Source organism: Chiloscyllium punctatum, chromosome 3 (genome assembly GCF_047496795.1).
Source record: "Chiloscyllium punctatum isolate Juve2018m chromosome 3, sChiPun1.3, whole genome shotgun sequence".
NCBI classification, from domain to species: Eukaryota; Metazoa; Chordata; class Chondrichthyes; order Orectolobiformes; family Hemiscylliidae; genus Chiloscyllium; species Chiloscyllium punctatum.
The window spans coordinates 51,338,496-51,364,598 of record NC_092741.1 but is presented as its reverse complement, the minus strand read 5'-3'; the positions used below and the strand labels follow the sequence as shown (position 1 = coordinate 51,364,598).

General features: G+C 38.2%; 1 protein-coding gene across 3 annotated transcripts in view; it reads right to left on the bottom strand.

Annotated features, from left to right (window-relative positions):
* ascc3 (activating signal cointegrator 1 complex subunit 3) overlaps positions 1–26,103 on the bottom strand; it is a 550,255-nt gene that overhangs the window by 40,990 nt on the left and 483,162 nt on the right. For all 3 annotated transcript variants that reach the window (XM_072553139.1, XM_072553156.1, XM_072553148.1), the window contains exon 37: positions 17,191–17,415. In XM_072553139.1, coding sequence (XP_072409240.1) covers positions 17,191–17,415 — 225 coding nt within the window. The remainder of the gene's footprint in view (positions 1–17,190; positions 17,416–26,103) is intronic.

Sequence of the window (26,103 nt, the reverse complement as noted above, 5' to 3'; positions counted from 1 at the left end):
TGGTACTCGGTAATGAACCGGGACAAGTGGTGGGCTTGTTAGTGGGTGAACATTTTGGTGATGGCGACCACAATTCTGTGACTTTCACCTTGGTTATGGAGAGAGATAGGTGCGCACAACAAGGAAGTTTTTACAATTGGGGGAAGGGAAATTACGATGCTGTAAGACAGGATTTGAGGAGCATACGTTGGGAGCATAGGCTGTCAGGGAAGGATGTGGTGGAAATGTGGGACTTTTTCAAGGAGCAGATACGACGTGTCCTTGATATGTATGTACCTATCAGGCAGGAAAGAAATGGTCGTGTGAGGGAGCCTTGGTTGACGAGGGAGGTTGAATGTCTAGTAAAGAGGAAGAAGGAGGCTTACACAAGGTTGAGGAAACAAGGTTCAGACAGAGCAGTGGAGGGATACAGGATAGCCAGAAGGGACCTGAAGAAAGGGATTAGGAGAGCTAAGAGAGGGCATGAAAAATCCCTGGCGGATAGGATCAAGGATAACCCCAAGGCATTCTATGCGTATGTGAGAAACCTGAGAATGACGAGAACGATGGTAGGTCCGATCAAGGACAGTGGTGGGAGACTGTGTATTGAGTCGGAAGAGATAGGAGAGGTCTTGAACAAGTACTTCTCTTCAGTATTTACGAACGAGAGGGACCGTATTGTTGAAGAGGAGAGTGTGAAACGGACTGATAAGCTAGAAGAGATACCTGTTAGGAAGGAAGATGTGTTGGACATTTTGAACAACTTGAGGATAGACAAGTCCCCCGGGCCTGACGGGATATATCCGAGGATTATGTGGGAAGCAAGAGAGGAAATTGCAGTACCGTTGGCAATGATCTTCTCGTCTTCACTGGCAACTGGGGTGGTACCAGGGGACTGGAGAGTAGCGAATGTTGTGCCCCTGTTCAAAAAAGGGAATAGGGATAACCCCGGGAATTACAGGCCAGTTAGTCTTACTTCTGTGGTAGGCAAAGTAATGGAAAGGGTACTGAGGGATAGGATTTACGAGTATCTGGAAAGACACTGCTTGATTAGGGACAGCCAGCACGGATTTGTGAAGGGTAGGTCTTGCCTTACAAGTCTTATTGAATTCTTCGAGGAGGTGACCAAGCATGTGGATGAGGGTAGAGCAGTGGATGTAGTGTACATGGATTTTAGTAAGGCATTTGATAAGGTTCCCCATGGTAGGCTTATGTGGAAAGTCAGGAGGCATGGGATAGAGGGAAATTTGGCCAATTGGATAGAAAACTGGCTAACCGGTCGAAGTCAGAGAGTGGTGGTAGATGGTAAATATTCAGCATGGAGTCCAGTTACAAGTGGAGTTCCGCAGGGATCAGTTCTGGGTCCTCTGCTGTTTGTAATTTTTATTAATGACTTAGAGGAGGGAGTCGAAGGGTGGGTCAGTAAATTTGCAGATGATACAAAGATAGGTGGAGTTGTGGACAGTGAGGAGGGCTGTTGTCGGCTGCAGAGGGACTTAGATATGATGCAGAGCTGGGCTGAGGAGTGGCAGATGGAGTTCAACCCTGCCAAGTGTGAGGTTGTCCATTTTGGAAGAACAAATAAGAATGCGGAATACAGGGTTAATGGTAGGGTTCTTGGTCAGGTAGAGGAACAGAGGGATCTTGGGGTCTATGTACATAGATCTTTGAAGGTTGCCACTCAGGTGGATAGAGTTTGTAAGAAGGCCTATGGAGTATTATCGTTCATTAGCAGAGGGATTGAATTCAAGAGTCGTGAGGTGATGTTGCAGCTGTACAGGACTTTGGTTAGGCCACATTTGGAGTACTGTGTGCAGTTCTGGTCGCCTCACTTTAGGAAAGATGTGGAAGCTTTGGAGAGGGTGCAGAGAAGATTTACCAGGATGTTGCCTGGAATGGAGAGTAGGTCGTACGAGGATAGGTTGAGAGTTCTCGGCCTTTTCTCGTTGGAACGGCGAAGGATGAGGGGTGACTTGATAGAGGTTTATAAGATGATCAGAGGAATAGATAGAGTAGACAGTCAGAAACTTTTTCCCCGGGTACAACAGAGTGTTACAAGGGGACATAAATTTAAGGTGAAGGGTGGAAGGTATAGGGGAGATGTCAGGGGTGGGTTCTTTACCCAGAGAGTGGTGGGGGCATGGAATGCGCTGCCCAAGGGAGTGGTAGAGTCAGATTCATTGGCGACCTTTAAGCGGCATTTGGATAGGTACATGGATGGGTGCTTAATCTAGGATAGAAGTTCGGCACAACATCGTGGGCCGAAGGGCCTGTTCTGTGCTGTATTGTTCTATGTTCTATGTTCTATGTAGAGCTGTCACAGCAATTTCAGAATTATCTTATAAGAGGTTCTAAGAGTTTTGTTGAATGGCAGCAACAAGTCAAAGTTTCTAGTTGTGATCGTGACCATGGACAAGTACTTTTTGAACAAGAAAATGACAATAGTAGTAGTAGTTTGAGTAGCTGATGAAATAGTGACTCTACAGTAGTTATGAATTTCCACCTGCAATCACTGGAGGAATTCAGCACAGGAGTAGTTTTGGAACTGGACTCTGTCTGAAGGAGCAGTACCATCACAAATGCACTCTGTGGCATTATAAGGCTGAATACCCTCACAATAAGATCTGTTCCTACTGTTTATCTAAGCAATGGCCTCCAGATTAAATGTCCAGCCTAGCCATTGATGAAGTCACAGTAATTTGGCTTCTAATTGCACTTTTATTTCTTTCTACCCAGTTTTCGCTTACAAAACAAGAAACACCTTTGGGAAATGCAGGTTTGGGGCACATTATTGCCACATGACAAAGTTTAAAAATAAAAACATCAAGTTAAATTTTAGAGATAGCCCACTTTGACGATATATGCACAAGTATTCGACAAAGACAAGCTTGCATGCTTTTGTCTTGATTCGTGCAAAAGGAGTATACTACCAACAGTCAACTAGTCAGTGAATGGCCTGCAACTGAGCAGGTCTTATACAGAAGCAACCTAAATGGGCTGAATAGTTTGTTCTCTGCGTATTTCCTCAGGTTAATGATTTTTTTTTGTAATTATTTGACTTTTAAAAAGGCCCTGGTGACATGTGCTCTTTTACAAAAAAAATGCGCCACTGTACTCTCGTTTAACAGTGTTGTCAGAGGATATGTGGTAATTAATAAATGATTAAAAAGCCTTTGGTTGTTGTAACTTGTGCAATTGTCTGTTGTTACTTTATGAACCTACATCCTGAAAGGTTACCAATCAGGAAGCTCAGCTGCTGTCTAACAAACTTAATTAATCAAAAAGTCATTTCCTTGCTGTAACTATGACTAAAAAGCGTTTTAAGTATGCCAGCAAACCTACAAGTTAATCAAAATGCTAATGCTGTACAAATTAAAGTTGTGATTAACATTTCACAGTAGCTGCTTGAGCAAATTGATCACACAAATGGATTACACATTACTCATTTCCTCCCAGACTGAAATGGGAAAAGGTTTGTCATGTGCTGAAGATGGATTGTTCGTAAGCATTGTATTGTCATTAAACTGTCACAAGGCTCACAGAGCATTTTAGACACTGTGAGAGATTCCACTGCATTTTTTCCTGGTCTCACCAGCTGTTGTTCTGGATTCTCACAGTAAACAGATCTGCATTCAGCTTTTCATTATGAAAAGCACATGATGATACTGATAATTCTTTATAACCATTAAGAAATCAAACCTGCTTCCCATGTCTGGATTTAAAAGGACTGTGCTCAACAAAATGATGATGTCTTCATTAAGCAGTCTGCTGAAGGCCTGAACGAAAATTATTGCTTAAACCCAGAAACTAAACTAACTGGTGAGACTATTAGTATTAAGAAGTTGATTTGATAGGAAAGTCGATAAAAAAGGTAATGCGCAATATGTTGGTATTATATTACAAAATATTACAGAATGATAAGACATCGGCTCATCTTTATTCGGCCAAACTTCGTATAGTAAGTTGAAAGCTCACCTTAAAAAAAAAAGTGGCCTGGAGGGTTAGTACCAACTCAAGCCTTAAGAGGGTCAGTTACGATATTGAAAAGTGCCCAGTTAAATTCAAGGTACATCAAGCGTTTGATTACGAGGTGAAGATAGCTACTTCATCCTGTTACTACGTAGTAGCAACACAAGGGGCATTTAGGATGTTGCCATCAAGCCAAAAAAAATGTTTCTCGATCACACAAGGACAAAATATGGTTTATGAGTAGGTCATACGTCCCAAAGACTGGTGGGTTGTATCAAACAGCATATCATTTTGGCTGTGCACAACAAGAAAGATATTAACTGTACTTGACCAGTCCATGATTCCAAGCAAATCAAGATAACTTCTATTATTAAAATAAAAGTATTCTCAAGATGAACTTGATTATACGTAGAATTGATTACAATTCTGCAATGGGAACGATTTTGTTATGTACATGTCAACAGGAACAAATTAAGAAAATGTCATAAAAACCGAAAGAACCGCAGATGCTGTAAATCAGAAACAAAAACAGAAGTTGCTGGAAAAGCTCAGCAGGTCTGGCAGCGTCTGTGAAGAGAAATGAGAGTTAACATTTCAGGTCTGGTGACCCTTCCTCAGAACAGTTCTGAGGAAACATTAACTCTCATTTCTCTTCACAGGTGCTGCCAGATCTGCTGAGCTTTACTAGCAACTTGTTTTTGTTTAAGAAAATGTCATGTTTGATTGAAGCTGATGCCATCTGAAATTGGATATAATCTTCTCTTCTACAATTCCTGATGAAGGGCTTTTGCCCGAAACGTCGATTTTCCTGCTCGTCCACAGCCTGACTGGCTGTGCTTTTCCAGCACCACTCTAATGTGGACTCTAATTTCCAGCATCTGCAGTCTTCACTTTTGCCTATATTCTTCTACAATTCATGTCAGTGGATACTGTTGAGAGTACAGGCAGCTTTCTTCTTGGGCAATCCCCTTAGATCTAAGATTTCTGAGATGACTGATAAGTTCAGTGCCCAAGCTGCAAACTCTGCTGTATGCAGGGGTGGACAGGTGATACCTAAAGGTCAGGTAGATGAGTTAGGAAAGTTTACCTAGTACCCGACTGGGCCTTGGCTAATCTGAGACTGAGTGATATTGATGTTGAATATGGAAAATTGAAACATGCAATTGCACCAACTTTCGGAAGGCTTATTTTGTCAGGCAGAGACTTGCACTTCTATATTATGTTGCAAGAAAATGATCTGTTATGCCATTTTGCTTAATGCAATATCCAACTAGAAAATCAAATAACTTAACTCAGAGATGCTTAATGGTCTTATTTGGCAAGCACATCCCAGTTTGAGATTGACACTTACAGAAATGCAAAGGCCATCCTCAAATTATGCATCTTTCAAAAAAAATGCATCTGATAACTTCCTTTGGCCAATAGGAACTTCTCAGGGAGAGATAATAGCATTGTGGTAATGTCACCAGACTAGTAACCAATAGGTCCAGACTGATGCTCTAGAGACATGGGTTCAATGGAATGAAAGCTCATCTTGGTATTGGTGATCATGAAACTATCACTTGGGAAAAAGAAACACATCTAGTTCACCAATGTCCTTGAGAGGAGGGACTTATCATCATTGTGGCTTAGCCATGAACCCGGACCCACAGCAATGTGGTTGACTCTTACAAACTCTTTGTGATGGCATAGTAAACCACTCAGTGTAAGATCACAGTGAAAAAAAACTTACTCAAAATTACATCTTTTCCCACTTGACATATTTAGATGACTGGCAGAAATTAGAAGTAAAAAGTGGATATTTCAAAAGTAATAACTAATCAAATCTGTAAATTCCAGACTCTTCCAGCACGTCACAATGCACCAGCCAGACTTAAATGGGAAATTATATAAATGGAAAGAGGAAGAAATCTCTGTATGAGAAGTAGCCATGTTAATTATACAATATTACATAGCAGAAGGAGGCAATTTGGCCCATCATGTTTTTGCCAGTTCTTTAAAGAACTTTTCATTAATCTCATTCCCCAGGTCTGTCTTAGCACCACAATATTCTCCCTTTCAAGTATTTATCCAATTTTCTGTTGGAAGTACAGGCACCTATTAAATCTAATACTATCACACTTTTAGGCAGTGTATTCTAGATCAAAAGAACAATATGCAATTGTTTATATCTCTTAAAAAGTGTTTACTACATAAAGACTTCCCTACATTCTGACTAGGTCTAATAAAACACAGGCTTTTCCCATCAGTCAACATCAAAGTTCAACAAACAAAAATAAATTCAGTCTATTTTATTACTAAACAAAATTCAACCAGTTTAGCTTAATTGACAGCATGCTCATCCTAGTCAGAAAACTATGAATTAAGCCTCATTCAAGCACTAAATTTGAGACTGCAATACAATATTGGAGTGTTGCACTACCAAAGGCTTTTTTGAATGAAGTACTGTCTACTTGTTTAGGCATATCAGATGGAAATGACAGATTTCATTATACTAACTAAAGAGCAGCAGAGACTTCTTCCTAAATTCTGACAAGATTCTTCCTCCCATCAACAGTACAGAAATAGATTAAGAGGTTTCCTAAAGTTGTTTATTGCAATTCCTTGCACAGGCTGCCACATTTGCTACCATAACGATAGCAATTTAGTTCAACGACAGTGCATATTTGAAAAGCTGTGATTATTTCTAAGATACGTAACAAGACACTACGTTCATGGAAACTTTTTTTTAAAAATAGGAGAGACTGTGTATGTGTGAACACCCAAAAATTAGACATAATCATGACACAGTCTTATAACAGTGCCTAAGAGTAATGCAGAGTTGGTGGGCTCAGGTATTAGGTCATAATGCTGCTCGAAGGTTAACTTTTTCTGAACGCAAATGCCATGTTTCATCTTTAAGCCAATTCGATCCTAAAGAGACCCTGCTAACCATTCCTTTCTTCTGAAGAAGGGACATCATGTGCTCAAAGCTAGTATGAACAACTTAGAATAGTTAATTCCAATAAACATAAGGAAATTGTGGCTTATCTAAAATATATCAAAATGAAAGTGGTTTCAAAGATCTAGCACATAGTTAATTCAAACCAGTGTAAGAACTTAACACAAATTATTATATTCCTATTGAATAAATCCAATAGAAACTCCAGCCTAGTGTGCGTAATACATTTTTAAAATTTCATTTTGCAAACGAAAGCAATTCTGGGAGACTTAAAGAACCACTGGGACAGATTTTCTACCACTGACAAAAAATGCATTATTAATGCAGCTGCGTTACTCATATGAACATAGGAATTAGGAATGGGTGTAGGAAATTCAGCCCTTCGAGCCCGCTCCACCACTTAACACGACGATGGTTGATCTTATCATGGTCTCGCCTCCATATTCATTCCTGCTCTCCACGATCCTTTATTCTGCTTTTCATCAGGAACACACCTATTTTCTTTCTGAATTTGTTGATTGATTCTACCTCGCCTGCACTCTGGGGCAGTGAGTTCCACAGATTCACTATCCATTGAGAGAAGCAGTTTCTCCTCATCTCAGTTTTGAACCCACCTCCTCTCAGTCAGCCTCTTGTTTTGTTGGGAAAGAAAATAACACTACTCCTGGTACATAATAAATATTGCTTTCAGTTGACATGGTAGCATTTTCCCATTATCACTTTTTTTTTAAGAATAAAGAGGTCAACATAACTCAATGTAGCTCACTGTATGATTTGTGATAAACAGATTTTAAATGATTCAAATATCCAGCAATGCCAAAAAGACAAACAAGTTCTTAAGGGTTAAATTCCCTCTTTAAAAATGGAGGGATAAACCTAATAGCTCCAATAAGTTTAAATTCGGTAGTGGAAAAGCGATTAAAAATCATTGTGAAGGACAAAATTATTTTCATTTCAAATAGTACTGGTTAATAAGGGACAGCCAGCATGGAATTTTTAAAAGACAAATCATTGCTGACTAACCAGATAGAATTCTGTGATAAAGTAGCAAAGAGAATGGATAAAATGGTGGAAAAGATGCATCCTTATACTTACGAACGGTATTTTTTGAGTGTTAAAAGAATAGTGGGAATGAGACAGGATGTCTACTTTAGTAGGAAGAATAGAAAATCAGATAATTCTGGATGTCCTTGTACATGAATCATGAAAGTTAGCATTCAAAATATTAGGGAGGCAAATGAAATGTTAGCCTTTATGATGGAGGTGATGAAGTATAAAAGTTAGCAATTCTTGCCACAAATTGTTGAGGACATTGGCGAGTTCATATTTGGAATATTCTGTACAGATCTGGTCTACTTGGTTAAGGAGGGATATATTTGCATTGGAAACAGTTCAGACCAAGTTCACCAGGCAGATTCCTAAAAGGAACGCTTGACTTACAAGACAAGGTTGAACAGGTCAGGGCTATATCTGCTCATTGGAGTTTAGAAGAATGAGAGGGTGTTGTTTTTTGTGGAGGAATCTAGAACTAGGTGAGATAGTGTCAAAATAAGGCATTCCCAATTAAGACAGAGATGAGGAGATGTTGCTTCTCTCAGAATGTTTTTAGCCTTCGAAATTCTCCTTCCTGTAGAGCTGACTCACTGAATATATTTCAGGCTGTGTTTTAGAATTAAGCTCCAAGATCAAGAATTGATTTAGGAAGACATCAATTAACTAAGGAGTGAATAGCTCTGGGAGACAATCAGACAAGTGGAGTTAAGGTTACAATGGGATGAGCCATGATCTTACTGAATGGCAGAACAGGTTCAAGGCGTCAATAGCCTTTTCTTGCTCTTTTTTAATATAATGTTATGACCTAAGCCCTCATTCAGCTGATGAATCAGTACATGCCCATATCGAACACCACTTACAGGAAAGATTGAAAGTAGCTAGGGCACAGAATGTACCCTCAATGAGAAACTTCAAGTTTATCACAAAGACTCAGTAGCATCACTTCTGAGTCCTGAAGGTCATATCTGTGAGACTAGGCCTGTGAGTTTGTTGCTTCACCAGCAAAACAGAGTAACGGTATAGCCCTCACCACCATAAACTACCTGTCACAGATTCAACAGCCCATGACTGCAGTTATTAGTGATGATTCCGCTTTCCCCATTTATACCGGCTCTGAAGCTTTCTTGACACTTCATTACCACCTTTTGCTTATCACCATCATCTGTTTTGTCATTTAAAATGTCCTGTCCATCAACCTATCACTAAGTTTTCTCCTGTACTTTCCACCCATTCTCTCCATCGCTGTCTTGATGGAAAACTGTTACATCTTTAAATATTCCCAGATCTGATAAATGGTCATTTGTCTTAAATGTTCAACACCACATCTCTCACTCTCTCTCCACCACCTCCACCTCCCCCCCCCCCCCCCCCCCACCAAATGTTACTAGGTATACTGAGTACTTCAGGATTTTCAATTTTGTGTTGTGTGTGCGTGCGTGTGTTTTACTGTTAAGCAAATACATTCCATATTAGTGAAACAAAGATGTAACATGACAGGATCTGGATGCTTAAGTCATTTTTAATAGGTGTATGGCCAGGAGACTGTATTAGAGCCCTCTCTCTAGACAGGCAGAGCTGAGAATGAGGTAAGAGGGTGGTGGCTTGTCTTGTACTGAATACATCTGAACAATGTGACTTTTTGCTGGTTTTTGTGCCGTGGCTCACTGTATCTTGTAAACTGAGGTTACAGGACAAATGTCCCCTCCTCTTTTCACAGAGTATCTAGCTTTCTGCAAATTTTTCTTTGCTAAGATCCCTATTGGTCAACTGCATTAAGTTCTTCTGACAAATTCTCAAAGTAATTTCTGGCTATAAATTATGTTCAGTACTCTAAAGCTTTATCATTTTATCCTTTCCAAAATAAACTCTTTTTAAGGTTTTCAAGGTGATAACTTCAAAACGTGCGACTTGTAGCAATATTTTTGCAATGGCAACTTGTTCAGACATGAGGAATAAATAGAAGAAATGCAATAAACATTAAGCATATGTACAAATATTTGAAGCAGGAGTGTTGGGTAAATGAAGGTGAACAGTTAGGAATGTCAAAGGATTTTGTTGGAATAAAGGGGGCTGGGAAGTGAGTTAAAGGCTACATGAATCAACAGTAGCTTGATTTCCACAGTTTGACAGAAGAGAGACATTTATAAGCATAGGACATGCATGGACAATTAGTAGCAGATACGTAAGCTTGCACTTCAGCTTTTCTGTGCAATGATAAACAAGGCGATTCCCTGGACAGCAGTTTAGAAAGCCCTGCACACACATCTTTTATGAGGTAGTTGGTTTCCATGTCACTGCAGCTGGCTGTAAATTATGCTAACTATTCTACACCTCTAGCCTTTCCTCTGATTCCAAAATAGACCTCTTCTTTAGTTTCTAAGACACCAGTTTCTACTGTTATGCGGTCCAGCATTCAGTGTAATAGATTTAAAAGGAAATTTCCATTAGCTTTTAATGCCACAAAAAGATTTGGGAGGTATTATAAAAAGGGATGATATTTTATACATTTTGGTTCTTATATGCTGAAATTATTCAATTGGTTTAGAATCTCCCAGATTAATCCCATTTCAGTATTTGTACTATCTATAAATACGTCTTGTTGTTGTTAAGGAGAATACACACTAAACTGATTCCCATTTTTCCGATTTGGAAAAAATTCTGTCATATAATGTGGCTGCAGTAATTTTTAACTTATTGAAATCTGCATCAGCAGCATAAAAAGTAATAATTTGGCCTCTAGACACACGATTTTCCTGTTCCTCGGATGCTGCCTGACCTGCTGTGCTTTTCCAGCACCACTCTAATCTAGACTCCAGTTTCCAGCATCTCCAGTCCTTGTTTTTACCCATAAACAATATCACTGCTGCCATGTTTAGTGGGCATAATTGGTGTTTGCTTTTATTCCATTTTTAATTTATTATACTTGTATATTTTCATCAATAGTTGTATGTGAGGAGTTAAAATAATGTTATCAAAGAAGACTGATTCAGACAAGGGACACAGCAATCTAACTCTTGGCATTTTGACATTATGCAAGATGGTAATTGCTGTCAACAATGAGCAACCTTCAGGGTTCAGCTAACTGGAATGGTCACATTCATTGCCCGCATCTTTGACCAGCATAGAGATAATTTTCATCTAACATTAATGGCTAGCTATTCTTCCCAACACGATATGTTTCCTAACCCTCAGTTCTAAGTCACACTAGAATCTACAGCCTCTGTGATTGAACAGCGCAGTGGGGATAAAACTGTGTAATAAAAGGCAGTGGTTTGAGGCACTGGATCATGTACTCAATTAGAGGTATGTGGACTTTACTACCAGTTATAAAGCATAGTCTGCACTTTAAAGATTAAACCATCTTAGATTTGAAGAGAGTAAATGAATTTCTGAGTTGGATCACATGACTACAATATCCCTGAGGCATTCGTTAGGATTATCCATTTTCTTGAGGTTCCATTGCTTGTAGTGACTTTGTATTGAATCCAGTACGTATTTAAGTACGTATAACTTAAGTCCACTTTTAATTTTGAGATTGTGGAAAGTTCATAAATGCTTCAGACTGCACAGCAACTTGATATGGATATTTTCGAACCAATCTGTTCAGTAGTGTTATTATACACCTCTGGATCAGATGGGACTTGGATCTGGACTTCCTGCCTCCGAGCTATGAACATTATCACTGAGCCACAAAAACCCTTAGGAAATTGAATATATAATTAGATATAACAAACAATGCCAGAAAGTGTACTTAGAATCTGCAACATGGTGAGCTCCAAACAAATTATTTTTTATCACTGACCTGAAACATTAATTTTCTCTCACTACAGATGCGGCCTGACCTTCTGGATGCACAACAACTTACTCCTTTGAAAGCACCTATCAAATCCGCGACCTCCACCATAGAGAAGGGCAGTAGAAACATGGGAACATGACCTGGAAATCACACATCAGCCAGACTTCAAGCTCCATCACATTTCTTTACTGTCACTGGATCAAAATCTTGAACTCCCTTTCTATCACCACTGTGGGCATACCTGCACCAGACTGGCTGCACTTGTTCAAGAAGATAGTTCATAACCACCTTCTCAAGGATAATTTGGGATAGAAACCAAATGCTAGCCTTGTCAGAGACATGTACATTCCCTAAAAGAGTAAAAAAAAATCCTTTTTTTTCTTAACATTGCTTAAGTATTTTATTTTTGGATCATTTAATGCATTTAAAAAAAATAAAAGTGTCATGTAATGTGTTTTCTGAATACTACAGAAAGATATTTATTAAGTGAGTTCCTTTATTTATATTTTTAAGATTAACTTATAACATAAAGCATGTCAGTGTTATGTTTGCGCTTTATGTAGTAAATCCAGTAACTGCAATTTATATTTCAAATCCATTCTTATGTTCATCATTTCTTCATTCTTCATGAATGGAGTTTATTGAAGTGTGACATGGTGTTTATTATTTGGTTTCAAGTCACATGGCACAATTTCCCTTTTATTTCTTGTCTCTTCCCATGTCTAGTCCTTAACAGCCAGAGTGGCCTTGTCTGGTTTGAATTTAATCAGTTAACTAGGATGGACAGTAGTTCCTGCTGCTTTTCCATGCCAATCATAGTCCAAGCAATCAGCATTCCCTTCTCATGGTGGTTAAACTATTGCTCACTCCCTAACTTTAGATTCACTACATTTTAATCTGAATGAATGCAAGGCAAAATGTTTTGATTTAATGTCTATTTTTAGCAATGCTTACTTATCTACTTTCCTTTTTCTCAACATTTTCAGTAATAAATTCTAATGATCTATATTTACAATGAAGTAAACTTCTCATGCTCTAATTTCATCTTATCAAATATCAATGTTGCGTTGCCACCACTGGGAGGAAGGTGTAACTGCAGTTCAAAAGAAGTTGTTTCCATCCAAAATTGTTTTTTTCTGAATTTTCAATAGAAACATAAAAACACGATCTTTAAAATTGCAGTTGAATTATACTGCGGTTCCTCATCCAAATGTTCAAACTGCATGCCATCTCAGAAATGCAGTTGATCTTGGTTCTTGGCAGACAATGCCATGAGTAATTAAACATATGTGAACGAAATTATATTCCTGAGCTCAGTAATGATGCCCTTAACAATCACAAAGATTGCCCACTACTACGTCTGTAACACTGAGTGCTTCCATCTGCATCTTGGTTCATCAACTACAGAAACCCTCTTGCATGCCTTTGTTGTCTTCCGCCAGTCCATCCTCCCACAATACCTTTATCCAAACTCCTGTTACATTCATCACCTCCTCCTGTTCATCACTCTGGTCCTTACAGTTTAGACCCTCAAATTAAAAATGTAATCCTTGCATTAAAATCAAAGACATTGGTTCTATTCAGTATTAAAACATCCCTGTAACTTATGCTCCTCTAAACCTAATGCCTTGTGATTTTATTTTAACAATCCCGGAGGGAAATCTGTAAATCAAAATTTATCAAATGACTCTCAAATTTAAAAAGGTGAAAAAATTTCACTTATTGTGACTTATTTGAACAAACATCAAAACCAAAATAAATTAAACATATTCACGGATAAATCATACCACAAATGAAAAACTAAACCTAAATTTAAACTAATACAACAAAAAGGTACAGTTTATGCAATCAGAAGTAAACGTATACCTCCTTCTGCAAATGTGTGACAGTCTGTGGTTACACTGTTACACAATATGCTACACTCCATTCATGCAGGGTAAGTCAGAGGCCTACCCAACAACTTTCACCTTCAACGTTCAAGGGCATGATTATAATAAGCAATACACACTCGATGAACCCTCAATCTCTCAGGTCATGACAGTGCTGATGGCATTAGATTTCCAGAGCTTCTCTTCAACTGACCAGTGATTCCCCAGTTCACTTTTGGCAAAACATCCTGAGATTTAGTATCTGAAACATTTGCACAGCCTTTCAGGTTTCAGACCTTCTTGAAGGTAGTGTTATTTAGCTTGAACACTACCTTCTGTTTGTCTTCTTTACTGACAAACAGAAAAAAAAATGACCTCATCTTGACAGTGACTTGCTTGCTATCCTCACAAGAATTCAGTGTTCTGCTTTCTCTCTGCCTGTTTCTCTTTGTGTCTGCATCTGTCTGTTGATACTTGTAGCTTGCCTTTGTCTACCAGCCACACAAATTCTTTCTCAACTTCCTTCCTGGCAATATCTCTTATTATCTAAGAAAATGCAATTCATTCTTGTCCTAACTCTTAAAAGCCCTTTTCCAACATTCTTAAAAACAACGACAGATTCCACAGATTTTTAAAGAAATTACAAATTTCCCTGACTATACTGCTTCTGAGTCAAAGGGCATCACAAAATCAAGTTTTACCATGCTAAAACTTTCTTTACAACTGTGTTCAAAATGTTGCGAATCCAACATCATAACCACTTTATCAACTGGCATATTACATGTTGCACTGATAAAAACAATTGCGTATTTTATTTCAAAATAAACCAGACTTCGATACATTAACACTCATTTTACAATCTACTAAAACTGAATACTTTCACTTGTCTTTAAGATACTGTTACCATTCACTGCTCTTTAAACTCTCTACGTGGCATCCAAAATCATGTTATTTCAGTATACACAGGCAAAACTTTTGTTGGAAACATTTACAACTTCATAATCCATTATAACAGCCTTTGGATTCTTGGTTAAAGATCTGTAACATGGTTTTGCAATCTTTATTTTGCTTTTTCAAACTCTGTACTGGGTTGTCTCCAATCACAACCTGTGTTAGGCTTAAAGGTTTTATAATTTGCCAGGCTCGGTTAATTTAGTCAAGACGAACATTGCTGACTGATGGCAAAAAATTTGGCTTTTGGTTAAGGGTAGCTCTGAATTGGAATTCAAGGACAAATCCCTGATATATAAATTCTTATCCTCTGGATTCATCAATTTACTTTTTCTTCTGGGTCAAAGGTTGTCACACATTCCTCATGTCTATTCCTTGTCCCACAAGTAGCAGACTCCACAGCCTAGAATTCTCTCAAAACCCTTGCTCTCTTCGAGTTTCTTCTTTTCGACGCTGCTTAAAAGAGACCTTTTTAGCCAAGTTTTCAAATCAAATCTCCTGATCTCTTTTCTCTTGCTTTTTCATTATGTTCTTGTGAAGTGCCTGGAGTCATTTTTCAATGTTAAAGGCAGTGCATGATGCTAATTTATTTTCAAAACTTGTCGCTTGGATATTGTTTATCATCTCATCACCTTATCTCATTCTCCTTGGATTAATGCTCAGCGAAAGTATAAATTGCTGTTGGAGCTATGGTTCCACAACTATTAAAATCAATTATAATTTCACAACATAAACTTAATACATCAACAAAGAAAGTGGCTTGCTCCTTCTTACTTGCACACGTATATTTGCTCTATAAATCTAAATTATATAGCTTCATCAGGCAAGGAAAATTCTGCAGAATCCATGTCTTAAAAAGCATACTGGCATCACCTTAAATACAGAATTTGTTAAACTTGTAAAGGGAACATTGTCTTTGTACACTTTTGCACTCTTTATCAATGGCTAATTGTTGCTTGCTCCACTTATCTTAACTTTAATAATAACAATACATGGAAAATAAAAGAGCCTACATCCTCCTTTGACATTCCTCTGGAAAGTCTAACAAATCAGTCACCTATTTGACTAACTGCACTTTCATCATTTCTAACATCCAGATGCATTAACTCTTCACTATTCTAATCTAAAACCAAGTAATTAGACAGTAAACCAGATTTAGAATTCTTGATTTTAAATGCTACCCTGACAAAATAAACTTGTGTTGGTCACAAAATCAACAAGACAAATTGGTCAAACTTATTTCCATTGCACAGAAAGGTGCAAAGACGTAAAAGAACACACCACCTTCAAACTTAAATGAGCCAGAACAATCCCTTAAACATTTGTTAAAAATTTGAAAAAGCTTAAGTTTGCAATTTTTCTTTTGGTAGGAATGACAGAGTCATAGAGATGTACAGCATGGAAACAGACCCTTCGGTCCAACCTGTCTCTGCGGACCAGATATCCCAACCCAATCTAGTCCCACCTGCCGGCACCCAGCCCATATCCCTCCAAACCCTTCCTATTCATATATCCATCCAAATGCCTCTTAAATGTTGCAATTGTACCGGCCTCCACCACATCCTCTGGCAGCTCATTCCATACATGTACCACCCTCTGCGTGAAAAGGTTGCCCCTTAGGTCTCTCTTATATCTCTCCTCTCTCACCCTAAACCTATGACCTCTAGTTCTGGACTCCCCAACCCCAGGGAAAAGACTTTATCTATTTACCCTATCCATGCCCCTCATAATTTTGTAAACCTCTATAAGGTCACCCCTCAGCCTCCGACGCCCCAGGGAAAACAGCGCCAGCCTGTTCAGCCTCTCCATATAGCTCACATCCTCCAACCCTGGCAACATTCTTGTAAATCTTTTCTGAACCTTTTCAAGTTTCACAACATCTTTCCGATAGGAAGGAGACCAGAATTGCACGCAATATTCCAACAGTGGCCTAACCAATGTCCTGTACAGCCGCAACATGACCTCCCAACTCCTGTACACAATACTCTGACCAATAAAGGAAAGTATACCAAACGCCTTCTTCACTATCCTATCTACCTGCCACTCCACTTTCAAGGAGCTGTGAACCTGCACTCCAAGGTCTCTTTGTTCAGCAACACTCCCTAGGACCTTACCATTAAGTGTATAAGTCCTGCTAAGATTTGTTTTCCCAAAATGCAGCACCTCGCATTTATCTGAATTAAACTCCATCTGCCACTTCTCAGCCCATTGGCCCATCTGGTCAAGATCCTGTTGTAATCTGAGGTAACCCTCTTTGCTGTCCACCACACCTCCAATTTTGGTGTCACTTGCAAACTTACTAACTGTACCTCTTATGTTCGCATCCAAATCATTTATGTAAATGACAAAAAGTAGAGGGCCCAGCACTGATCCTTGTGGTGCTCCACTTGTCACAGGCCTCCAGTCTGAAAAACAACCCTCCAGCACCACCGTCTGCCTTCTACCTTTGAGCCAGTTCTGTATCCAAATGGCTAGTTCTCCCTGTATTCCATGAAATCTAACCTTGCTAATCAGTCTCCCATGGGGAACCTTGTAGAACGCCTTACTGAAGTCCACATAGATCACATCTACTGCTCTGCCCTCATCAACCTTCTTTGTTACTTGAATAGTTTGACAATATTTAGCTTTCCTACCTGACAGATTCGAATGGCCTGGTCCAGCACAGATTTGGTATCTGTAGCATAGTCAGGGCATGGCAAGGCAGCTCGGCAAAAATGTGCTTGAAGCAGCAGGTGGGCTTTGGTATTTGCACTGTCAAATGAATGTGGATTTACTTCAAGGGGAAGATGCTTAGCCAGATCACTATTCAGTTGGTCTTCATTGTGGCGCACTGGAAGGTCTGCATATTCAGTAGCATCCTGAGAAAAATGAAAACAAACTAGACCTTAGATTTGGAAGATTTAGTTGCTATGAGTATTAACAATATGGAGAGCAAATGAACACACAAGAAGAAAAACACACTGGACTAAATAATAAAGTAAACTGAGATAGTGAAGAAATTTTAGATCTCATTTTGATTTGGTATTCTAATCAATTCGATACTTAACCAAAACTTGAAAAACCATGAAATTTGATATTGATATTGTTGCTCATTGCAAATACATGTTGGGCACATACTCTTCAAAAAGAACTACAGACTCACAATAAAAAGCCAGAAAGCATTCTCATGAGCCAAATTCTTGCTTAACTACCTCGCTACTTGATTTTACTGGTCACTTAAAAATGCATTTTCACATTCACTTTCATTGTCTAATCAGAAAGAAGACTCTTAATGATCCTATGGTTGCTGTTAAAATGTATAAATTTTTTATTGATTAGTACTTTTAATCAAGATTCTGACCTGTTCTTACAATATTTTAGTGCACAAATAATGCCTGGGAACATACGCTTGCAAATAGTTATTGTTACCTGCCTTACCTTTTTTTAAAGATGCATTTAAAATATATGCATGTTTCAATCGAAATTCTGAAAACAGTAACAAAGTGATAGTTTCAAAATTTTAACAAGCAGAAATCAAAATAGGCCCCAACTAGTTCTAAGTACTTTTTTGGGAACAGCTTTCTAAACTTAAATGTAAGGGGAGGGAAGATGAAACTCAAAAGCTCTTCTGAAAATCTCAAAGTAATTTTTTGGTGCAAACTCAGCAATTTGTATATCACAAAGAACGAAAAGAAAATAAGCAAAAGGAAGGCAATTACTTATTTGTTTTTGTGGAAGTCTTCTCAACAGCACATGACAGCAGATAAAGAAGCTGACCATGACATCTGACATTAGGGAGGCTATGCTTTTCATGCCGTTACATAGGTACATTGATTATATTGCACACTCAACAATTAGGACAGATTCAAGCTATTATTGATCAATTACATTTCAATTGTTTTACAGTTAAAACTTTCTGCAATCATCATCATTTCACATGTGATAAAATGAATCAAATTCAACATTTTCAGAGAATAATGGAGACAAAATCACTGAATATTTGCAAGCAGAGATAGATAGGTTCTTTGACAAAAGTGAGGACTGCAGATGCTGGAAAACAGAGTTTAGATCAGAGTGATGCTGGAAAAGCACAGCAGGTCAGGCAGCATCCGAGGAGAAGGCAGCCCGAAATGTTGATTTTCCTGCTCCTTGGATGCTGCCTGACCTGCTGTGCTTTTCCAGCATCACTCTGATCTAAAATAGATAGGTTCTTGACTAACATGGACTCAACAGGGGTACAAAGGATAGTGGAGTTGAGGTTACCATCAGATCAACCATGGTCTTACCAAATGGCACACCAGGTCCTTGAGACCAAATGGCTTTCTCCTCCTCCTAATTTATGTTCCATCTGCCATAAAACAGAATCATGTACTGATTCACAGATTTTTAAGAAAGAATAATGTTATATTTGAATGCCTCATACAGAAATATGGTGCTGAAAATGTTGTGCTTTTCTGAAAAACAATAAGCTGAGTTTCCTTGTGAGCAAACGGGCAAAGTAACTTCCCAAGAAACAAAGTTAAAAATCACACAACACCAGGTTACAGTCCAACAGGTATATTTGGAAGCACTAGCTTTCAGAGTACTGCATCCCTAGAAACAAAATATTAATGTTACCAAAATCGATTATTGGTCTAAGCAGGGGTGTTTAACTCATTAGGCCAAGAAGCAAGAGTGCTACAATTAGCTTTCAAAGTTAAAAATCACACAACACCAGATTATAGTCCAACAGGTTTAATTGGAAGCACACAATTGGCTTTAGTTGCTTTGGGGAAAAAAATGGGGAAAAAAAATGCCAGGACTCCCCCTGGTGTTTGTTAATGAATGACACTAACAGTTAGTGCAGGAATACAGAGAAACGAGCGTATATGCACACAAATCATTGATTTTAGCAGGGTACATTGAGAAAATGGTTAAAAAGGCACGTGTGATCTTGGGTTTTATAAATGGAACACAACAGCAAGGAAGTTATGACGAACCTTAAAAACACAATGGTTTGGTCATGGCTGGAGTACTGCATCAAATTCCTGGCAGCATTCTTTGGAAGGATGTGAAGGCTTGAGAAGGGGTGCAGAAAATAATTACAAGAATAATTCCAGGGATGAAGGGTTTCAGTTGCTTGAATACTTTGGAGAAGATTGAGTTGCTCTCATGAGATGAAACTTAGAAGAGATTTGGTAGATGCATTCAAAATCATGAGTGGTCTTGACAGAATTTAATTCCTCTCAGAAAGAACAAACATGAACTTAGCTGTCTGAATGGTCTCCTTCTGTGCTGTAAATATGCCATGACTTTATGATGGAATATCTTGGCTGTAAGGATGCATGCCAAATATAAAATGCAGTTTTGAGCATTGAAAAGCATTCCAGGTTGCTTTATATAGGAACCAGTGAAAAAAACAGACTCCCAGGGGAGAATTTAATGAGTATTTAGTGGAGCACATCACTTTGATCATGGCCGTGCCATGGCTTTTTGGGATGGATTGGAAGCTCTGATGGCAAAGCCAGGTTGGGACGGGACACATTAAGATGGTGGGGGAACTAATCTTGGCCTCAAACATCAATTCTGCTTTTCTCCGATATTTATAGCAATATAAGGTCGGACAGATTTGGATGAGCTTCTGATGCCAAGGCTCATGGAACTTGGGTGAGGATTTAATGTTTTGTGTCACAGAAGGTATCAGAGCTGTAAAGAAAAGGTGAGTATTGGGAGTAAAACTGAAAAACTTAAGATCATAAGACAATTTTATTTATTTCTGTTCTGCTTAAAATTAGAGAAAACTTTAAAACAAAATTTTATTTATAATTCAGAATATGTGACTGCCAACAATGTCCTCAATCAGTGCGATATTCTACAGCTTTTGAAATGTTTAGACATTCTAGCCTTGGAATGTAGTTATTTACTTTAAACCCTTTACAGGTTTATTTATCCTCTGATCTCTTTCTATGGGACCTGCTTCTTTTTAAGGCGCTTCAAAGTGCACTGGCTTCTATTTACCAAGGAGTCTTTGACGCTTTCAAATCTCATCAGTCTTGACAGAATGCCATATCTTGGTTATGCTTTTGTTAGGGATGTATTCCTTTTGCCTTTTCAGAAAGAGTAGACTTCATTTACTTCCTCGTCATTTTAAGCAGAAATAGTTAAGTTCTAGTACATAGTTACAGCTAGAACATAAGTGAAGTTCATTTTCTTATCTGCATCATGCCACTAATTAAAGTAAATTGACAACAGGGGCTGAGGCTTTTTGTGTAACAGAGAATGGAATTCAATGGAGTAGCAAAAGGTCACCATAACCCATTATATTCCTATGTGAAGGGCTGGTTTCTATGTCCTGCCCTTGTTTGTTTTCTGCAGTCCAAGCAAATTGCTTACTACCAGTCTGTATCCCTGGTTTGCCCAGCTGTCTTTGAATAAAGACATCTACTCTCACAAATGTTGAGACAGTGATTGACAATTCTGTGATGAACACTCGCTGTAACCCAGCTACTGTTCTTGGAGTCTGCAACAGAATGGAGTGAATAAGGAAACCATGCTTCATGCTGACATGAGAAGGCCACCTATTCCCGCAGTGACTTCTGTACTTTCTTGAATGAAAATCTCAATCTGTGCAGCAAATGGCTTATACCAAGGCACCCTTGGAGTTACTCTGCAGGTCATTTTTAGATTAGTTGGTGACAGAAGAAGAATACTACAATTGCTTATGATTTTGAAGTCTTGATTTTTCATCCACCTAATTTTCTGGTACTAGTTATAAATACAACAACATATAAATAACACTGGTTATATTAAGAGCTTCTTGCTTTTGGTTAACGAATGATCTCAGAAGTACTTAATTCCTTGATATCTGCATTTTAAAAAAAACAGAATATTTCTTTCCCATTGATTTCTTTGTTATATCACAATGAAAGAAGGTTAATTAATTACATTGAGGAGCGTACAGTTCATGTAATAGCACAAATAGTTTTGCATTTCACTTGGACAATTATCACCATATGGAAACTACTCAGAAGTTGAATCATGAAGCAAGTTCAGCAATTAGTTTTAATCTTGAATAAAGCATTTACCAATTTTATTTTGAATGCATATACTGTCTGAATATGCAACAGAGAAAATATAGAAACAGAATATGTGTTGACACATGTTGTCCCATAAGATTTAAAACATGTACTAGCTTATTGAGTATTTCAGCTACAATACATTCAAAACTGCCTAGCGTGGGCAGGATGAATGAGTATTTCTTTTTACAAGTCCAGAAACTAAATGAATTTTTGCTAATTTCAAACCATTTAATACATTCCAGATATTGAAACTGTGAATTGTGAAAAATATCACATAGCAGTCAATGTCTATTCAATAATAACACTTAAAATTAAACAGAGCAGAGCAATACAACTGTGCTGGTTAAAAAGGTAAAAGTTAGGTGGAAGTGATCTAAATGAGGATCTGTCTAACTGAATTAGCATAATGAAATGTCTCAGATTTTAACATCTTTTATTATAAAATATACATTTGTGGAGGATAATAACTGTAACAAGAAAATCTGGATTGCACTATGGTATCAAATTTAAAGCTCCTGCACCTTTTCCTGCAGAAATAATGGAAGATTCTTTCCAATGTTAAATGTAGTGTTTAATATTTTCAGTACAACATTGGTTGCCAAACGTTCAGCACTGGAATGACATCCTTATACTTTTATTCTTTTTTATTTTCTCATTTAACAACCTCCTTAAAACCCACCTTGATAATTAAGAATGTAGTAACCCTTTCACAATATCTCCTTTGCTTTCATATTGATTTTTGTCTGGTTAAGTTCCTTTGGAATGTGGTTTTAAATTAACGGTGCTACTTTAATGTGTTAACAATTACTTTACCTATAGCTTTCACAACACTAAAATAATACCAGTTTTGAAAGAAATGGGCATTTCAATCAGGAAAATGTTAAAACACTTCTTGGAGACAATATTCACCAGTGGAAAATCATAGGCAATTTCAAATTTAATATTATGGTTTTTTAGGTGGGGTCAGGAGAAGCAGTAATCTAAAGTCATTTTCCAAACTATCAGACAGATCTTTGCTTATCTATCTTACCATTAAATAATCTTCTTGCACACTTGTAAGAGAAATTATCTGAATTTATACTCTCTCATTTAAATGGAAGGAAAATCTGACAGCCTCTGTTACAAAGACTTCCCTTGTCTGAATTTCCCTTATGCCCTGATGATTATTTAATGCCAAGTTTTAAAAATCTTCTGTTATATTTCCTCACAGAGATTCCAAAGAAGGGAATTACATCCCTTTTGGAAATCATCATGAAATTTCTCTGAGATAGAAATCACACACTTCTATATCACTTTCATTGAAATGAGCAGGATTTGGTAAATTTCCCATTTTTAAGTTGTTGACTTCAATACTCAAATGATAAATTTAAGGTCTAAAAGAACAAATCTTTTCCTGTCCCCACCACTCCATAGGGAAGTAACAATAAACCTTCTTAGGGAACATGACTAAAATGCAAGACCGAATGTTGTTGCTGTTGTTCTGTAGCAATTCTTTAATATTTAAAACTATATGCTTGAGGCAATGAAGTAGTTACCCAAATGCTGCAGGGGCACAAGTTGAGTGTCTTACCACTTCAATAAGTGCCTATTTGAAAGTGAATAGGATTTAATCTTTAAACTGTTTGCCTGCTAAGAGATGAGCAATGAGGTTGTGGTTAATGGACACAAGACTTTAGGGCAATCCTGTTTAATGTGTAACATACAGAGGTGACAAAATAGGACTACGTTATTTCCTCATTTCAGTGTGCATATTGGTGAGAAGCAAAGGTTGCATTATTGTTCCTAATTTATTAATTATCTCTATCAAATCATCCACTTCAAGAGGAATTTTTTTTTAAGACGTTCAATCTCTAACATTGCTACAGAGGGTGCTGGTGATGGTTTTAAAGCGTCAAATAGCTTGATAAGGTAAACCCTCAAAATTACTTTAAAACAAACAAAGATACTGATACCAGAGGTCATAAACATAAAATAAAATTAGATATTATGATGACTTTCTTCATGCAAACTTGACAGATGTCTGGAAAATCCTTAAGATTATTGAAAACACAGCTGATTATGAAGCTGGGAGATTTAGAAAACAAGACAGACAGGCTTTGTTAGAATGACTGTGCTAGTTTATGACTTTTAGATGAGTTTTAACCCTGCAAAGATAGCAGTAACATTCCTACACTATTATCCCTGTGTTCCAATCTATCTCTCTACACTCCACCTTGTTTATTAGATTATTTACAGTGTGGAAACAGACCCTCCGGCCCAAGAAGTCCACACTGACCAGCTGAAGCGCAACCCATCCAGACCCATTCCCCTAACACTATGGGCAATTTAGCACAGTCAATTCACCTGACCTGCACATTTTTGGACTGTGGGAGGAAACCGGAGCACCTGGAGGAAACCCACACAGACACGGGGAGAATGTGCAAACTCCACACAGTCAGTCGCCTGAGGCGGGAAATGAACCCGAGTCTCTGGTGCTGTGAGGCAGCAGTGCTAACCACTGTGTCACCTTGTGATTATGTTGTCTCATATTTGAAAACTCCTAAGTACATGTACGTTTCCTCCTTGTCCTCCTAGATTATTCTGACACTCATTTCCTCTCTTGTTAGTGGTTCAACAATAGGATGAACAATAAAAAGTTAATTTTGCTTTCTTTGAATGTGGATTTTAAGAGTACCAGCACTATCATTTAAGATGAATTGTGTTATCCTGCCCAATGTGCCGAGAATTATCCTCATTGCTGTGGCATTGCACAAATTAGCCTCCCTAGCTTCAACCTCTCTCTCTTCAGAGTCTGAAGCTTGAGGAATCTTTAAAAAAATGTGCTTTACAGCAAAGTGAATTCACATCACAGAAACAGAACTCAATCCTCAAATCCTCTCTGTGAAGAAAAAATAAATGATCAAATATCCTGGTAGAAAGCAATTGTCAAGATGGACAGGACTCCAGAGAACAGTCTTGTAGTTTGGAAGACTCAAATGCACACAAACAATTGGAACACGTTACTCAAATGTGAAATATCCACAAATACAAGATTTTTAAATGAGGAAACTTGAGAAAGTGTCTGTCACAGTCAACGTTGCAATTCAGATGTCATATCCTGCAAACACCAATTCCTCAAAGCCTGTTGTTTGGCATGACTCAGCAGTATGACGGAATACTCTTCAGTTGCTTGAAATGAATGCAGCTCCAACAACACTTGAACAAAGCAGCCCGCTTCACCAACAACCTATCCACCAGCTTAAATGTAGACCTCCGCCAACACAGTAACAGAAGTGTGTCCCACATAGAGGATGCATAGCAGAATCCCACCAAGCTCATTTGGCATTATCTCTCAACCCTTAAGTTCTACTACCGAGAAGGGCAGGGGCAGCAGATGCATGGGAATACCACCAATTGACACTCTTGGAACATTATCGCTGGTTTTCACTGTTACTGGGTCAAAATTCTGGAATTCCCTGAATAGCAACATGGATGCACTGTCAACTGATGATCTGCAGCAATTCAATAAGGCAGGTAATGAGAATTATCTCAAGGACAACTAAAGGTGGCCAAGAAATTTGTGAAAATATATAAAAAAACTATGCAGTAAAAAAACAAAGTTGTAACAAAAGCCACTAGCTAATAGATTTTCTGGCCTTGAAGTAACCTGGGTCTCACCACGAACAGGCAAAAATCTGGAGAAATTTCCAACAATAATTTCTAAATGGTCTCAAAATTCATTAGGAACATTTTTCAATTAAAGGTACATCAACAGTGGTACTAATGAGGTAGGTTAGGTTAGTATATGCTTCCAGAACAACTTTAAAATCTTAAAACATTCCACGACTCTTTGCGTGAGAATTATAGAACTAAACTAGGCCACTGAATGAGACATTAGGTCAGATGGCCAAAAGCTTCAAAGAGATAGATCTTACATTTGTTTTGGCTAAGTGTCAATTTTGTCAAGCTTCTTGGATGCTTTCTCTATGTGAGTCTAGTGGGTTTTTTTCCAGCATCTTATTAGAATTATCTGTCCCAATCACATGGAGTCCCTTGTGTCAGCATCTAACCCCTATTCTACTACTTTCCCTAGCCTCCACAACTTGTCACTTCTGGGTCATATGGGAAAGGACCAGTATTCCTGGCACTAGGCCATCTTTAAATGACCATTGTGCACTTGGATAAGCTCCGTCAATCCAGAGGTCTCCTTCCTAACGGAAAGATGTTGTGAAACTTGAATGGGTTCAGAAAAGATTTACAAGGATATTGCCAGGGTTGAAGGATTTGAGCTATAGGGAGAGGTTGAATAGAGTGGGGCTGTTTTCCCTGAAGCGTCAGAGGCTGAGGGGTGACCTTATAGAGATGAGGGGCATGGATAGGATAAATAGACAAAGTCTTTTCCCTGGGGTGGGAAGAGTCCAGAACACGACATAGGTTTAGGCTGAGAGGGGAAAGATATAATAGAGACCTAAGGGGCAACTTTTCACTTAGAGGGTGGTACGTGTATGGAATGAGTTGCCAGAGGAAGTG